Source organism: Pelodiscus sinensis, chromosome 27, assembly GCF_049634645.1.
Source record: "Pelodiscus sinensis isolate JC-2024 chromosome 27, ASM4963464v1, whole genome shotgun sequence".
In the NCBI taxonomy this organism is placed as follows: Eukaryota; Metazoa; Chordata; order Testudines; family Trionychidae; genus Pelodiscus; species Pelodiscus sinensis.
This window is the reverse complement of record NC_134737.1, coordinates 13,021,256-13,038,931: the sequence shown is the minus strand read 5'-3', so window position 1 is coordinate 13,038,931 and position 17,676 is coordinate 13,021,256. Positions and strand designations below refer to the sequence as shown.

The 17,676-nt window shown below is 45.6% G+C and overlaps 1 protein-coding gene across 3 annotated transcripts in view; it reads right to left on the bottom strand.

The window, feature by feature from the left end:
* BRPF3 (bromodomain and PHD finger containing 3) overlaps positions 1-17,676 on the bottom strand; it is a 53,043-nt gene that overhangs the window by 9,820 nt on the left and 25,547 nt on the right. For 2 of the 3 annotated variants that reach the window (XM_075910524.1, XM_075910525.1), the window contains exons 5-10: positions 15,022-15,150; positions 14,341-14,653; positions 11,712-11,981; positions 9,725-10,228; positions 7,509-7,602; positions 3,664-3,761 (exon numbers count right to left, since the gene is read on the bottom strand). In XM_075910524.1, coding sequence (XP_075766639.1) covers positions 3,664-3,761; positions 7,509-7,602; positions 9,725-10,228; positions 11,712-11,981; positions 14,341-14,653; positions 15,022-15,150 — 1,408 coding nt within the window. The remainder of the gene's footprint in view (positions 1-3,663; positions 3,762-7,508; positions 7,603-9,724; positions 10,229-11,711; positions 11,982-14,340; positions 14,654-15,021; positions 15,151-17,676) is intronic. The other variant, XM_075910523.1, reaches the window with a different exon arrangement.

The following is a 17,676-nucleotide window of genomic DNA, read 5'->3' as shown; positions in this document are numbered from 1 at the left end:
CCGTGCTTCATTTGCATCATCATGAAATGGTGCTCTTTCAAAATAGTGCTTTTTCGAAAAGCCTGGGACTTTTCAGTTTAGAAAAGAGGAGACTGAGGGGGGTTATGATAGAGGTCTATAAAATCATGAGTGGTGTGGAGAGGGTGAATAAAGAAAAGTTATTTACTTGTTCCCATAATATAAGGAATATAGGACACCACATGAAATTAATGGATAGCAGGTTTAAAACTAATAAAAGAAAGCTCTTCTTCACACAGCACACAGTCAACCTGTGGAACTCCTTGCCAGAGGAGGCTGGGAAGGCTAGGACTATAACAGAGTTTAAAAAAGAGTTAGATAAATTCATGGAGGTTAGGTCCATAAAAGGCTATTAGCCAGAGGGTAAGGAATGGTGCCCCTGGCCTCTGTTTGTCAAAAGCTAGAGAAGGATGGCAGGGGACAATTTGCTTGATCATTGACTTCGGTCCACCCCCTGGGGCACCTGGCACTGGCCACTGTCGGCAGACAGGATACTGGGCTGGACGGACCTTTGGTCTGACCCAGTATGGCCGTTCTTATGTTCTTAACTCAGTCAGGGCAGCCTACGGTCTCCAAAGCAGACAGCTAATGCAGACAACACTGCTTGTATGGGTAAAATACACAAGCACAATTTCTGGCTTGCTTTCTTAAACCTACTTGCTCTATGGCAACTGCGCAGCTGAAATTTCACTGCGTTCAAAATAAACCGACCTCCTTGGGCCCATAAAAAGATACACATCATCACTAGTATGATACACATCATCACTAGTATGTGTGCATCTACGTAATTTTATAATCCACACCATTTTCCTGATGGAGGGCTACAGCAAAATGAGAAGTCACCTGTTTATGTCTTCTGCTGCCACACCATGTCTCTGGCGCCAGAGTCTATGCTGTTGTGCAACACCAGAAACTGAGCTGTTTCTTACTCTCTTGCAGAACTGGACAAGGGGGAAAGTAAGGAGCAGGGAATCCACACCTCTCTGTGCCTTGGGTAGGCTGCCGTCCTCCACAGTCCCCTTCCTCTTGGGATGGTGCAATGACAGCTTCCCTTCCTAAGCTAATGTATTTTAATTACTGTGCTAGACCAGGATGTCTCAACCTTTTTTTTTTATAAAGTATCCCTTTCCAAAAAAAAATGTATAAGTACTCCCAGTACCTACTGTTTTCAGACACACACATTTTTTTTTCTACCATTGCAACACATTTTTTTAAACAACTTAATTGTTGGTGAATGAAATGTTTGGGTGTAAAAAGTACAAAAATAATAAAGCGCTGTAAAACTTAAAACAAAAATTCCGTTTTCTTCAAATTCCAGTTGTGTTGACGTACCCCCTAGACTTCGCTCGAGTACCCCTAAGGGTACTCGTACCACTGGTTGAGAAACACTGGTCTAGAAAATCTGGCTTCAAGACTAAGGTCTGGGAAATTGGAGACTGGGATCTGTCCACCTGTGACTATAAGGTCACTTGTGTGGAGATTATTTCATGGACCACGACCACTCGGTGCTAGGGGCTGTACAAACACAGCCCAAAAACATGATCCCCCTGCCTGGAACTTCCTCAAGCATCGCTTACCTGACATGAGTGCCATGCCAAGCTTGCTCCCTGCTGATGCAAAATGCATAGGCCTTTGCCTCTGGGATGCATCACAGCCCTGCTTGGCCCCAGAGTAACAACATTTTATAAATCATTACCTAGCAAACCTGTGCTCCAGCTCCTCCAAATTCTGAAACCCACGGACTTGGCTCAGCAGGGTCCTATAGCTATGTTTGCATGGATAAGTCCTTATCTGTGTTGTTCTATGCAATGCAGGTTCTAGGGGAGCTCCTGCTTCCTGTTCTTGATAGGAACCAGCCAAAATGATTTGAGATACTTGAGTTTGGATACTCAGTGTCCAGAGCCTTCAAACAATGGTCGAGGTGCTCGAGAGGGACAGAAGTCTGAAGAGCTGGGGACTCATAGTGGAGGCACAAGACACAGGAATGACAACCCTGCCTGGCTGCTTTCATTACAGGAATATTAACCCTATTTTACAACTGCAGAAACTGAGCACTGAGTGGTGAGGTGACTTGCCCTGGACTGCATAGCAACTCAGTGGCAGAGTTAGGAGGAGAAGCCAGGGAACCACTTGCCAGCTGTACCAACCAGAAACAGTCTCCTCCATTTACGATGTGGTTTTATACTTCTTTGTGTTATCACAGTGCTGTGGTTGGGATTCTCCCCTCTTTCAGCCAATTGCACAGCCCAGTTGTACTGCATATCTCACAGTAATATTTATTCAGCTATTTTATCAGCTACACCACAAAACTTTCCAAAATATCACAAGCTGTAAACACTAGAACAAAAATCCCCTACAAACACCCATGGAAGATCTCAGAATCAATGGGTCCCATGGCAAAAGACCAGCCTTATTAATGCACCAAAAACACTTTTAATATAAAAACACTGATGAGATTTAGTTGTAGGGTATATGGCTGCAACTTCCCTAAAGTCAAATGAGTTACATCAGAGGTGAATTTGGCCCAGTAAACCCCAGAGCAAAATTATAATGGGCCAAATCCACCCCAGCGAAACCCAATTGATTATTCTGCTGTCATGTATCCGGCTGTTTAATCCCTGCAGGATTAATCAACCCTCACTCAGGTTGATGGAATAAGATTTGCTACCATTTTTATGAAAGCCAGAAGGGTGGCAAAAGGTGCACATGGGGCACAAAAGATGAATCTGCTAGCCCCTGGCCTTGGAAGTGTTTTAATTAGTGTGAGTTTCACAGGTTGAGCCGGCCTCTGCCTGAGCGGATAGTCACTATTCCACAGAATGCAGACTACAAACAGCACTGCAAGTCAGAATGAAGCAGAGAAACACGTTCATAGGATGAGCTAAGTGAGGGCGAGGTTGGAAATACAGGATGTATGTTTTCTTTGCTATGCTGAAGTGGGGTTAAAAACACACAGAGACGCTACCTGCATGAGGAGCGGGCCCTAAGTGGAAAGCTTATCTGAGCAGCAGTTTGCTGAATGAACAATGCCCTTGACAATAATAGTTTCCATTGAGATAGGAGACAGAGTACAGTGGCTCTAAAGACGGGGACAGATGTATAGCTGAGAGTTAAGATTCTGCTCTTAGCGGCCCCAATTTAATGCCACTAACTGGCCTCAGTACCTGTTATCAGAATCTGTTTCTGAGTGTGCTAGAAAACCAGAGAATTAACTTGGTCTGTATAGAGATAAGAACATAAGAACATAAGAATGACCATACTGAGTCAGACCAAAGGTCTATCTAGCCCAGTATCCTGTCTGCCGACAGTGGCTAATATCAGGTGCCCCAGAGGGGGTGGACCAAAGACAATGATCAAGCAATTTGTCTCCTGCCATCCTTCTCCAGCCTCTGACAAACAGAGGCCAGGGGCACCATTCCTACCCCCTGGCTAATAGCCTTTTAAGGACCTAACCTCCATGAATTTATCTAGCTCTTTTTTAAACTCTGTTATAGTCCTAGATGATGCTCCTTTTGTTATTATTATTTATATGTTGGCAGAACCTCAGAGTCCCAATCACAAACCAGGACCCATCATGCCAGGCACTGTATAAACACAAAGAAAATACCTGCCCCAAATTGTTTCTTCTACAGAGATTATTCTCACCTGAGCTGCTGTAATCAGAGTCTCCATTCACACTGTCCAAGAAGGGGACCCGGGAAAGGGCTGGCTTCCCTCGACTACGTTTGGGAGGAGTCAGACCACTGTTAAAAAGGAAGAAAAACAGAGTGTTATGGAAAGCAAGATTTCCCTGCAAAACACAGCAGAGTTATAGGATTCCACAGATGTTTGGAAAATGCTAGGAAATTATTGCTCTGATGCAATCTTGATATGAAAAGAACACTGAAGGTTAACTTTCATCAGGCCTCGCTACATGCTCCAGTAAAATTTACCAATACATCTGCTTTGGCGTCTTTGAGAGGCCTGTTGAACTGGAGGAAAAAAACAATCAAAGAAGTGTACACTAAGAATCAAACCTGCAACACTTAAATGCAACGAGTTTACCTGATTTGTGTTCAGACACTGGAGGATAGAAGAGCAGCCAAAATATTTGAAACAGAGTCTAATGGATAAACAATAGGGCCCTAGTATCAGATTTTCAGGGTTTCTTCTTCTTTATTCTTCATTATTGAGAACATTTATGAGAACCATATAGCTACATCTTAAGAATTTAGTAACTTTTGATTTTTGTTCCCTAGCTGAAAATTTTCATTTGTAACATTATAGTGATGTTATAGTAACCAATTTTTTGAAAGAGTGAGACATAACCCTGCATAGAATAATTGTATGTTTTCCAGGATGCACCAGCTAATTTTCAACTCCTTGTTTTTGCGGGCATCACATCCCTCTCATATCATTTTTGTAATTATAATACGCATTTACATAGCACTTTTCATCTTCAGAGTGTGTTTCAAACATTAAATAATCTTTACAATTCTCTTGTGAGACAAATCAGCCAAGTATCATTTTCTTCATTTTATAGGTACAGAAATTGTCAAAAGAGGCAAAGTGACACAGATTCTGGGCTATTGCTCCTGTTCTTAGACCACTGGACCATTCTTAGTTTTTAAGGAACTTCCAGTGGGCACAGAAATACCTACCTAATCAGTATTAGGACTAACTGTAAGTCCAATTCTTCCACTCTTGTTCACACTAAGTAGCATCTCTGTGAGTAGTTGCATTGGCTTTCATGTCCCATTGGCTTCATCAGGATGACATATAGAACAAGAGTCTACTCAACCTAATTAAGAGCGGCAAAACTGATTTAGATCATATTGCTAGCAGGATGTCCACCATAAGGGGTGAGAAGAAGATGTGCCACTCTGGGAGAGGACTTGGAGGCACTGTGCCTCAGGAATGGGGGCATTATTTTGCTAAGTCTCTATTAAACTCTCTGAAATTATGGCCAGCCCTTACCTGCCACACATAGCGTGTGTGCAGGGAAATATCTTCCAACAAAGACTGAGAGAGGATAGGGTACAAGCCAGCCCTATACGAGGTGGTGGCAGGATGTGATAAGTAGCGATGTGAAAATGTAACTGTGTACATGGTTAACCGATGAGTCTGTGCTCACTGGTTAACGTTCAAGGTTACACGCAGACTCCCAGTATGCATGGGGAGCTGGCTTAAAAGCCCGGCGAGCTGCCTGCCCAGCCGCCCATGTTGTATCAGAGGCAGCAGTGCGGGAGGCAGGTGGGAGCTGGTACGCACAGGGAATCAGCTTACAAGCCAAGTCCCCATGCACACCAGCTCCTGGAAAACTGACTGCCACTCCGTGTGTAATGATATAACTGTGTATATAAATCTTCAGCAATTACACAGTTACTTAATTCAAATCAGTTTAACATCCCTAGCGGTGAGGTCGTACATGTTCTACTAACATGCTGTAAACTGTTTTTATACCCAGCATGCTGTCTCAGACCTTCTCAAATATTTGTCAAAGAAAGCCAAGATTAGTGAGTACTGTGGACGATCTTTCTGTAAAAATGGGCTTTAATACAATACTATGTATGAATTACAAGAGCATCTAAGAAATTCTAGCTTCTTACTTCCCCAAACATATGTGCATTTGCTTTTCAAAAAAATGTTTATTAAAAAAAGAAATGTGTAAATCCACACTAAGTTTGCTCCTGGGCTAAAATGTGCTATGTTAATTCTAGTCCAAAAGTAATTGCTGTTGACAAGTTGTATACCTCTGAAAACAGGTTCATAATGGAAACACAAATCAAACCCTAGCTACAATAGCAAAGTTATAGACAGCTGTTGACAGCTAACGTTTTGGAACACTCTATGGAACTCCCACAGCAAAATTTTCATCCTAAAAATACTTCTATGACTCAAACCCTCAATGGAATAATTTGTTAAGAGAAAATGACAGTGATCAGTTTTAAATCGTAGCCCAGTTCTGGAAAGATATGCTTGTGGGGAGAATCTTATGCCCTCAGAGACCACATCACCTTACAGGATGAGGGCCTCCCATGGCAAAATGAGTATTTTCTTTGGAAGGAAGGCAGGCCTAGATAGGGTTTTTCAACTGGTGGGTCACGATCCCAAAGGCATCACACAAGGCCATCGGGCACTGTGAGAGGCTGCGGATATAGAAACATGTTACGATTTAAAACAAAGCGAATCGTGCTTCCCAACTCCCACACGTCCCCCTTCAAGGGCTAACATTCTCAGACTGATCGCTATGAGCACCACTACCTGAAAACTTCTCACCTCAAACAAGGAAGTCACCAACCTGAAAAAGTGATTTGGGCTCTGGGTTGGGACTCTCAAAAGCTGGGTTCAGTTCTTGGCGCTGACACAGACCAGTGTGCAATGTGGGGCAAGACACTACCTAGCTTGTAAAATGGAGATACTACCTTCCTAGGTGTTGTGAGGGGAAAATCTATTAATGACTGTGAGGATAGGTGATGTAATAGACAGAATTTATGATCATACCCCCAAAACAGAAAGGTAATATCAATCGTATCACATACACCAGTGTTCCCTATAAGCTGTGCACTTGGATGGCCAACAGGAGAGATTCAGGCCCACATCCGGCAGCATGCGTTTCTACTGGTGATGCAAATCCTTACACGCCTTGGTGCACATAACAAAATTTATTCCACACGTGGATGGAAAAAAAACTGAAAGAGAACACTGATATACACTTGTGTCTATGTCAACTGTTTTCAGCCAAAAAGGGGGACCATGTGGTCACTTTACATACGAGTCAGTCCTGCCTGAGCTGCCCAGAATGGAAAAGAGAATGTCATTTCCGCACTGCTGGAAAATGAAAGCAGCCGTGCTGGTAAGTGATGGGAGCTTATGTTCACCTTATGGGAACTGGGCTGACCAAGTAGGACCCGTGCTTCCCCAATTTTGGCTCTCTGGTAGCGTATATACATGTGTAAAAACAGCTAGTCTGTGTACATGCGTATCAGGTGACACAAGTCTACTATGCATCAGTACATCTGCAACATTGAATGTTGTGGTGGGATCAATGAACTGGCTTGAGAACTATAGCTGAGTGTAAAGGGTGGAGATGCAAGAGGCTTTTGGCTCTTATTCCCAACATTAATACTGAATACGGATGTTAAGAAACAATTTCAACAGGATTTTACATGGCGAAGTTGCCTTATAAAGAAGGGCAAGGAAACCTGGTGGGAACATAAGACTTGCCTATCCTGACACTTCGTTTGCAAAAAGCTGGGATGCAAATCTACCATGCACTAAGTGTGTGTGTGGACCCTACTGCTTCGCACTGACCACTTACTCATGCTCTTTGAACAGTTCCATAGCTAAAGAGGGTAGATCAAAGCGCCCTGCGGAACTTCTACTGCTCATCAGTGGGGTATGTGCAGATGGGGCACGGCAAGCTACTGTGGGGTAGACTCACACCCCAGCTTCGCGTTTGTGTGTAGACTGTATGCATTCTGGGGAACGGTTCAGCAAAGGGGACTTACCTGCAGGCCTCAAACGCCAGCCCACTGCCCAGGCCAGAGCTGCTCTCCGAGTCAGACCCGCTTTCGGCATGTTTCCCAAAGCCGTTGGTCACTCCTGCGGAGAAGACATAACAGAATTAGCCTAACGGCTAGGTGTGCCTCTCCCGGACTCAAGGATGCTTGAAGCGGGAGACACTGGGACAGCACAACCTGCTCAGGGACACGCTGCTTCTCAGGACAGTACCAAACTGACAGGCTATTTTGTCCCCCGCTGTCTTTTTTTTTAAAAAAACTCTTGTTTAACAGTTAAGTGAAAGGGAAACTCAGTTCCCCAGACCCAGCAGCTGCCAACAGATATCTGGTAAACTATTATTTGTCTGAAACCATTTGGCACGACGGGTTAGCTTCAAACCAGGGGTGGTGATCACCACTGTCATGTGTGCATTTCTCCAACCAGTTTCTTCTTTCCCCCTTCGCTCTCCTTGCACCTGCTGGTCTGTAACTCATAGGGGTTACTAGGGGTGAGGCATCATCGCAGGGGAAACAAACACCTATTCTGAATACACGAAGTACTTTATTTACTGTCCACTGGACAGGCTGCAAAATAACACATGCCAATCTTGGGGAGCACTGATTGCAGCATCTGATCCACAGTTAAACGTGAAAACAGGCCTCTGGACTCTCCCCTTGCAAAGCAGCAGTACCCCCACGTTCCATACAAAATCAGCCCCCCTAAGGGAGACCAGTATGGGGTACAACCAGCAAAGCAGAATTAGAGGAAAGCCAAGGGAAATAATCCACTTCCTCTGGGGCAATCTGAAAAGAAAGTGAGGCAAGAGCCCAGTTTTAGCATCAGGTTCATGTCAGATGTGCCAATTAGTCAAGTCACCCAGGCTTTTCAAGCTCAGGTCAACAGCTGGCCCATCAATCACAAGGTGCTTTCCAAAGGCAATTGAGCATTATTACCCCCACTTTAAGGATGGGGAAACAAAGGCACAGGGAAGCAAAGCTGTTTGCTCAAAGTCACACAGCCAGTCTGTGGCAGAGCTGGGAATTTGCCCCCAGCATCCTGGCTCCAAGTCTGGGGTTGTAGCTGCTGGAAACGTGTACAAAACAACTCAATTGGAAAAGGTAACTCATACTGATTACAACTAACGACCACAGGAATCACTGTATTTTTTTTGCTAGAAAACCAAATCTGAGATCTAGGAAAAGTCACCTTAGATAAAACCTTCTGCCTTGGATTTCCAGTTCACTTGGCTATGCTAGAGAGTAGAAAAGCAAATTCTCCATGGGTAGACCAAAGCTCCATCTACCATCTTTCTCTCAGGCCATTTCAAATGTCACTTTAACAATGAAATCAAATATTTAGACGTACTCTGCTGAACTCTAAAGTACCAAAGTTAGAAAGTTCCCTAAGCTGCCTGATTTTTATATTGCCTAACATACAATTACAGAATTTACCAGCTCAACAAAACACAATCCACACTGCTGTGATATGGTGTTCCCTGAGAAATAAATACAAATGCAGGATCATCTTTCAGCTTACACAGAAGGAGACACGAACTCCAAAGAACAGGCAGGAACATGCCCACAGTAAGGGTACATCTACTCTGCATCCCTAGTTCGGACTAGCGATGCAAATGGAGACAACCGAAGTAGTTAATGAAGCGGGGATTTAAATATCTCGCGCTTCATTAACATGATCTCGTCCCGGCACTCACCAGGAAGTGAGTGCCGGGAAGCGTTAGTTGGGACTAAAGCCTTTAGTCCAAACTAACGTTACTCCTCAAAAAATAAGGAGTAACGTTAGTTCGGACTAAGGACTTTAGTCTGAACTAACGTGTCCCAGCGCGCACTTCCTGGTTCGAATCAGCTGTGATTCGAACTAGAGCGCCGGCGAGATCATGTTAATGAAATGCTCCTCTTAATGCAAGCCAAGTTATTATTCCACTCCCAGCAAGCCAAGTTATTATTCCACTCCCAGCACCTCTTGGCTGAGTGATGGAGTGCAAGTCCTCTGGGTAGATTCCAACCACACCATAGTTTCCCCTATTTATTTAGCAATGGAATCCTACAACCACCCCAAACACCAACTAGTTCCACAACCCCTTTACAAGTGACTAAGGGCAGCAGCTGACCCGATGGGAATTTGGAGCCCGTCTTTTAAAGGCAGCTGGGTCAGCTGGCCAAGAGAGCAAGGACCAGGCACCCCTGCCCAGACACTGAAGAGTCACCTGTCTCTCCTGACTGCCTGGGGGATTTCTCGCCATCACTGGCACTGCAGCTCCTACTTCGCAGCCGTTTCCGAGCTTGTTGTTCGCCCTCTGCACTGGAGGGGGAAAGCTGTCCACTCTGGCTGTGGTCCTCTCCATTCTCCAGGGGGCAGTCCAGGCCCCTCTGCAGCTTCACCCCATTCTTAGCTTTTTTAAAAAGCACAGACGTACGCCTGCCTACGCCACTGAAGGGGGGACTGGCAGGAGAGTCCGCGGCCTGAAGTGCCAGTCCGTTCAGCCCACTGTCACTGAGCAGGCGTTGGAAAGCCTGGCTCTCCTTCTGTAGTGTCTTCTTGTCAAAGAGCTCGCCCTCCGATTTCATCCGCTTCTGCAGTCGGCTCAAGGACTTGCTTTCACTAATGGGCTTGAGCATTGGAGGATCCTGGAGAGAGTCCAGCTCAGAGAGGGAGGGTGCGGGTCCTGTGGGTTCCAGGGTGGGAGGATGCGGGGGCTTGGTGTCATCTGCTAAAGAGAGAAAGAATCTGCTTGAACATTTTAGGAAGCGTCATTCCCTGAAATAATAACAACCCTCTGCATTTCCATGGCAGCAGGAAAGCCTGGAGTGATCACAGACGCCTGTCACTCTCCCTTATGGATACAGCAAAAGACACAGGTCAGAACTAGACTTCCCCCGACGGAGAGCAAGACCATCTTCGTCCACACTAGATCCAGCTGCCATGTCAGTTGCAGCCCGTCCCAATACTTAATCTCCAACGCATGAAAAGACAATCTCGCATAGTGACATGCAGCAAAGCAGGGAGTGACGGACGCGAGACACTGGATGCACAGACAGATCTAAAGACTACTGTTTAGAGATATGCCAGACACCATAGGCACAGGGCCTGGTCACACACTTGTGCCTCTGTACTTGTGTGTATTTCTGTGAGCTAGGGATTGTATTTAAGCAGGGATTTTGAAACGCGTTTGTTCAGGTAAACGTGCAACCGCTGAAAAATCCTGTGGGGCCGCCTGCACCCACCCATATCAGAGCCTGTTTACACAATCTCATCCCTATATTTAAGCTCCACGGGGGAGGATTATGAAGCTTTTTCCAGGGACTAAGTCACTGCAAATCCCGTGACAGATAACTCCAGAGAACTGCCACCCTGGCAGGCGTTGCGGAGACTGGTTCAGGCCAGGTTTGAAGGCCAGCAGAGAAAGAGAGGGGTTTTGGTATAAAGCCAAAGCCCCCCATTTCGAAGCTCAAACTGACATGAAACTATGACCACGAGAGTAAAACCCCACTGGAAAGATCTGAAGGATCCTGGGAACGCACCCATGCTGGAAGACAGGCTACATGTGTAAGCACAGCATGAGTATAGACTGTACTGTTTTACGGTATGTTTTCTCTCTCTTGCTTTTGCCTTAAAACAAATGGACTATGCTTGGTGAAAGCTGGCTATTCAATGGTAATGCTGCCAGAGTCTCTTGGAGGTGTTGGATTAAGGTCACACCTGCCGGGATACCCATAAAGAATCCCTAAATCCCCAGCCCGCAGAGGAACGATTGCTGGAGGTCTGAAACCTAAAGGGGAATCCCTTGAATAGACAGCAGAGGGAGCAGAGGTGCAGCAAAACCCAGACCCGTGACATACGCCCAACCTTTCCTCTCACCCTCGTCTAACCTTTCCTGAAAAGCTTGTAACCCCATTGCTAATTCCAGTCCCTCACATGGTACAATCCCAGCCACCGCAATCCAGGGAACATGCCAATTGATAGACTGCCATGAACTACCAGAATGGTTTCTGATGCCCTATTTCCTTTTGACAGTCTGCTCCAGATTGTTTACAAAACTCACTGCACATGGTACACATCTCTTGCTGATACAACAAACACACTTTCCCAGTGCACAAAGAAATGACATTCCTCTACGATCCCAAACAAGGTTCCCTTCCTGCCCAGGCTGCACTAGGATCCATTTCCCTTGGAGACCCTCTGAAACTTCTCACCTTTCTCCCCATCATCGTCCTGCTCTCCCCTTAGCGTTCTGTCCAGCCCCTCCTCCCGCAAGGCAGGTTCTCCATTTGGCATGCTCTTGTTCTGTTGCTGGGCCAGCTTTTGCCGGATGGAGTTGATCTCACGTCTCAAAAGTCGGATGCGTCGGGTCCGGGCGCCACTCGACCGCATGGTGCTCACCATGTCCAGTTTCTCCAGCAACTCCTTCAATTGTGCCTCGAGGGAAAGGTGAGCCCGATTCTCGGGGAGGAGAATGTTGTCCACTGCACCAAGACGAGAAGCAGTGTTAGGACGTGATTGCTGACATCTCATGCACTCAGGAGTGAAAGGAAAAAACTACGCTCCTTGGAGGAGGAAATTCCACTAGACCCAAACCAACCATAGAATCATAGAGCTGGAAGAGACCTCAGGAGGTCATCAAGTCCAGCCCCCTGCTCTAGGCAGGACCAATCCCAACTCAATCAACCCGGCCAGGGCTTTGTCAAGCCGAGACTTAAACACCTCTAGGGATGGAGACTCCACTACTTCCCTAGGTAACCCATTCCAGTGCTTCACCGCTCTCCTAGGGAAACAGTTTTTCCTAATATCCAACCTGGACCTCTCCCACCACAACTTGAGACCATTGCTCCTTGTTCTGTCATCTGTCACTACTGAGAACAGCCTGTCTATAGCCTCTTTGGAACCTCCCTTCAGGAAGTTGCAGGCTGCTATCAAATCCCCCCTCACTCTTTGCTTCTGCAGACTAAACAGACCCAAGTCCCTCAGCCTCTCCTCATAAGTCATATGCTCCAGCCCCCTAATCATTTTGGTTGCCCTCCGCTGGACCCTCTCCAATGCGTCCACATCCTTTTTGTAGTGGGGGGCCCAGAACTGGACACAATACTCCAGATGTGGCCTCACCAGAGCCGAATAAAGGGGAATAATGACATCTCTGGATCTGCTGGCAATGCTCCTCTTAATGCAACATAATATGCCATTAGCCTTCTTGGCTACAAGGGTACACTGTTGACTCAGATCCAGCTTCTCGTCCACCATTCCAAGTCACAGCCATGCATCTAACTATAAGGATAATTAAACACCGGAACAGGCTTCCAAGGGAAGTTGTGGAATCCCTGTCATTGCACCAGTAAGACAAACACCTGTCAGGATGGTCCTGCCTCAGTGAAGGGGACTGGACCAGATGACCTCTCAAGGTCCCTTCCAGTCCATGTTTCTCTGATTATTCCTATGAATGCTTTTTGCAAACACGATGCCACTGGTGAAGGATGGAAGAATTCTCAGGGGCAGATTCCAAGAGGGAAAGCAGATCACAGACAGAGACAGCTCCCTGGAGGAACGGGAAGCGGTAGTCTGAGCTAAGTTCACAAAGTTATTTCGTACTGCATGGGGTTAGGAGCAAGTGCTTCAGAGATGCAGATTCGTATCATGGTGGTTTTTACCCCTGAAGCTATCAGAAGTTCAGGGCGACAAGACTATTTTCAGTGTTTTCAGTATTCTGGGTCACAATACCAAGACCACCTCTGCTGTCCGCTTCACAAAGAATTCTTCCCATCTCCCACCTCAACCCCTTCAGAACATGCCACTTCGACTACCCAGACTGCCTGTGTTGGGAGAGGGTGTGCGGTCATTATGTCCAGGGCCAGGACAGGGGTGAAATAAGCTTAGGACAGGCTCTCTGCAGATGTGACTCAAAACAATCATAGAAGTTAGAAAGAGACAACACAATCCCATTCTACCTGCTGGCCAACACAGAACTACAGCCAACTGCCCTACAAGCACATAACTGATCTCTCTGTAGGAGGCACAGGAATACCTTTCTCGTGTATTTTAAATTCCAACAAACCAGCCTCCCAACCTAGGCAGACAGAGGCGAATGGTGGGGCAACCTCAGGAAGTATAAGACAGTCTAAACCTGCATGAATTCATCTTTTCAAGTCTCTTTAAAAATACCCAATTTACATTAGAGCCACAGCCCATAAAGTCCACAGCAAATATGTGCCCCTGGTCTTGCAGTCTGTGGTCCAGGGGGCTGGGTTTATGACCCAGCTCTGCCACAGACTTCCTCTATGACCTTGGGAAGATCACTTCATCTTTCCATGACACAGCTTCCCATCTATAAAATGAAAATTAAAGTCATTTCCCTGACTCCCGGGGAGTGCTGTGAGGATAAATTTGTGATTAATAGATGCATAAAGTCAGAATTTCAAAAGCTTTCAAGGCCACATTTCCAAGGGCCTGGCACCCCAAATCAGAACCAGATATTCCAAAGTGCTCAACAACCAGCAGCACTGCAAACTTTCAAAAGAGTTCAACACACTATGGGGCTCTTTTGAGAAGTTGTCCAATTTTTAACTCCTAAATAGGAGCTAAGATTGTCTGAAAATCTGTCCCGGGTAGTTGGTGTTGAGCTCATCTGGAATCTGGCTCTTAAATGTTACAATGGGGGCTACATACGTGCCTATCTAGGTAGACAGATGTGCCCGAATCTTACTCCTCAACTGGTGAATATGGTTGTAGCCCAGACAGAGTGATGTGGTCAGAATGATGGCCGGTTCTACACACAGTCTAGGAGTCTGGCTTTTACTGGACAGTCCTAAAACTAAACAGCCCAAGGGAACTCACCATCTTCCCAAGAAAAGCGATAAAAGTCTTCTGTTTTGGGTGACTCGGGCAGGTGAATCCCCACATTAGTGTCAAAGCCGATGTTTTCAGCCTGCCGTCGCGCATGGCGTAATATCGCTCCTCCGAGGTCTCTCAGCCGGACAGCTGCTCGGTGGAAAATCGTGTCTTTAGCATTATACCTCATGCAGTTGGTAACTATAAGGTTAAAGTCTTCCTCAAACTCATCCAAGGTTCGGTACAGGTGGGACTCCAGCTTCCGCCTCATGGTGGAAAAATCCATTGGATTGGATATGAATTCCAGGTAATCTGGAACCTAAACATATAAAACCTGTACAATTACAAAAACCATTTACTAGCCAACCAGAGCGCATCCATCATAAGCACTCTTAATGTCCTTTCCACCTGCAGAAGGGGTAGTGTCACCCAACTGAGCCAGCCGTGCCCTGGCTCTGCAGAATGAAATTGCGTGACTGAGATGCTGTAGTAAGGTTCCTGGGGTGCCCAATATGAGCCTCTCTTAGAAATGTCTTAGTTCATGCCCACTGAGGACAAAGATGGTTTGAGCTCTCTCAAAACAATGTCTTGCCTCTTCCAACTATAACACCATGTGAACTCCCCCCGCCTCCACTTCTTCAAAGCAGCATCCCCATCAGACCCTAAGCTTCTAAGAAAGATACTTGCCTCATTCAAGTTTACAGGTTCTGCAAAAATCTGGGCTGGATCCTTCTCTTGCAGCAGGTCCAAGGTTGTGCGCAGCAGCACGTTGAAAGGAGTCAGCTGTAACTCCATAGCAGCCTGTTGAATTTTGACCTGGGAACAGTGGACAGGAATCACATGCAGTAATCCAAAATGGAAAATGTAAGTGGTATTTCCCTTACTTCCATTAAATTAAATTAAAACGCACTCTGTTCACTGATGGCAACCTCAGACCTTTTAAGCTCGTTTCTGACGCAGGTTTGATAAAATACTTGTTTCTTCTGTTTGTAATGTAGAATTTTAAAAAATACTTTGCAATATTCTGGGTCATAAGAGCTATAGAAGTTGCCTTCTTACCATCGTAACAAAAATAATTATTGCCTAAGTTTAATATCATTCTCTACCAGGAACTAAACCTCATAGACCTCACTAGTTTACCTCATAAAACCAGAGCAAGGGGACACCCAATGAAATTAAAAGGAAACACAAAGAAAACAAGTTTTAATGCTTTGCAAAGTAACCTATGGAATTCTAGCCTCAAAATGTAAGAGCAATTAGCAGGATTGGGTTTTTTAAGTATTAAAGATTTAGGCTTTTTTTATGAATAGCAACATGCAGGGTTGCATTAGACAAAATAAACAAATTTTGTAAGAGTATAAACTCTTCCACACATAAGCCAATCACTAATTGACAGGGGTTAGAAAGACTCTAGGAGGAGACAATCATATATATAGTAGCCCAATGTCTGTGACTCTGTAATGCTGAAATGCTGGCTGTTCCCTCTGGGCAGTGCTGTTGCATCCCGCCGTGGCGTTCGGCTGACTTCTGCGCCGCTCAGCCGGGCCGCCACGTGGGAGCAAGTGGCTCAAGTGATCGTTTGGGCTCCGCAGTCCCCCGAGTGAGAGGCAAGAGGGAAGGAGAAGAGAAAGAGAGAGACAGAGAGAGAGGCAGGAGGCGGAGGAGAGAGAGAGAGAGGCGGAGCGAGAGACCGGAGGCTCAGGAGAGAAGATCTGAAAATCCCATCTTCTGACGGGCTAATTGGCTAGTTAGTCAATAATTGTCTATCAGAAGATTTTCTGCACCTTCCAAAAGCTTATACCACAGGTTGATTTCAGAGAGAGGGTAATGGACTAGAAGGACCATTGATCTGACATGGTATGGCTATGTTCCTACATCAGGATGATGGAACTGAAGGAAAAAGATCTTCCTCCTTCAATATTGTAATGTCTCTGATATTGCAATCCTTCACTCTGGCATTAAAATCACCAACTCAAAGTCTAGGGAAAGGATTCTGCTTCTCTGTGACAAACTTTACTTTGTGTGTCAAATGACATGAAAGCAACAGCAAGAGCCTGGACAACACCACAGAAAAAGCTTTAAAGTTGAATCTGTACAAAGACCAAATGCTAGGACTGCCATGCACGTCTAGCATATCCATTTCAAAGCTTGCTGAAGTAGTTCCAGCGACATCACCTTTCCCTTCTCATCTACACTGGAAGAAGGGAAGTTAAAATGATTAACTGGTTTACTGCTGGGGCTGCTGCTGTGGAGTCCTGCTGCTTGGTCCACCAGCCCCTCGGAGGCCAGGACTGCTCCGGCTCAGCACAGCTGGATGCCACCAGAATTCACCAGCAAGGATCAGTTAACTGGAAAGCCTCATGCTTACCGACTTGCTTACCAGTTAATTGTGTAACAGCCCTCACTGGAATTTCACCAAGCTGTTTAGGATGTAGCTATGTGTGATGCAGATTAGGGATGTTAAAAAGCAGGTAGTTGGGTAACTGTATAACCACTGAAAATTCCAGCAGTGACATGCACCTGCAGCGCGGGACAGCAGACAGCTCCCTGGGAGCCAGTGTGCTGGAGCACGGCTTTTAAGCCAGCTCCTGGCATGCACTGGTTCTTGCCCCGTGCTACTGCCTCTATATCATAGCAGACAGCTCCCTGGGAGTGGGGCATGAGCCTGTGTGTAACTCTTCATGGTAACGGATAAGCTCAGGCTTATCGGTTAATCATGTAAACAGATATCCCATTATATCCCTAATACAGACACATCAAATATCACAAGCAAAAGGAAACAAACATAAGAATGATTTTTACCCTCCCACCCAAAGGATGTCAGTATTCACAGCAGGATAATCACCACCCTGTAAATCAGGAACATAAACGAGATGAATCAGTGCTGGCACCCTCGGAAGATCCCAGTTAAAAAATGGACAGAGGCCAGTCAGCTGTCACTAAAAAGGCTTCCCAACTGAACAAGCTTGTAAATAAAGTAAGTAATAATGAGACCAGGAAGGAATAAATCTGGTCTAAGCTTGAAAAACTGCAAGGACAAAAGAGAAAACTTTCCAGTCTCGTAAGTGATCTAAGTTTTAAAACTGCATCTCACAAAATTCCCCCCCAAAATTCCTGTCTAAAACACAGGAATCTTTGCCTTTCCAAATGGAGAGGAGGCAGATTTGGGATCATTCTTAGTGTGATGGTTACCAAAATACTGGAATTAACATTAAGGAAGTTCTCGTGTCTGTGGCATGAGCATGCGGTCCATGCTCAGGACAGGAATAGCAGGAGTGTTGCAGGTCAGCGTTAAAATGCACAGGTAGTTAAAGAAAGAAGTTTGCACAGCGCATTGTCTGA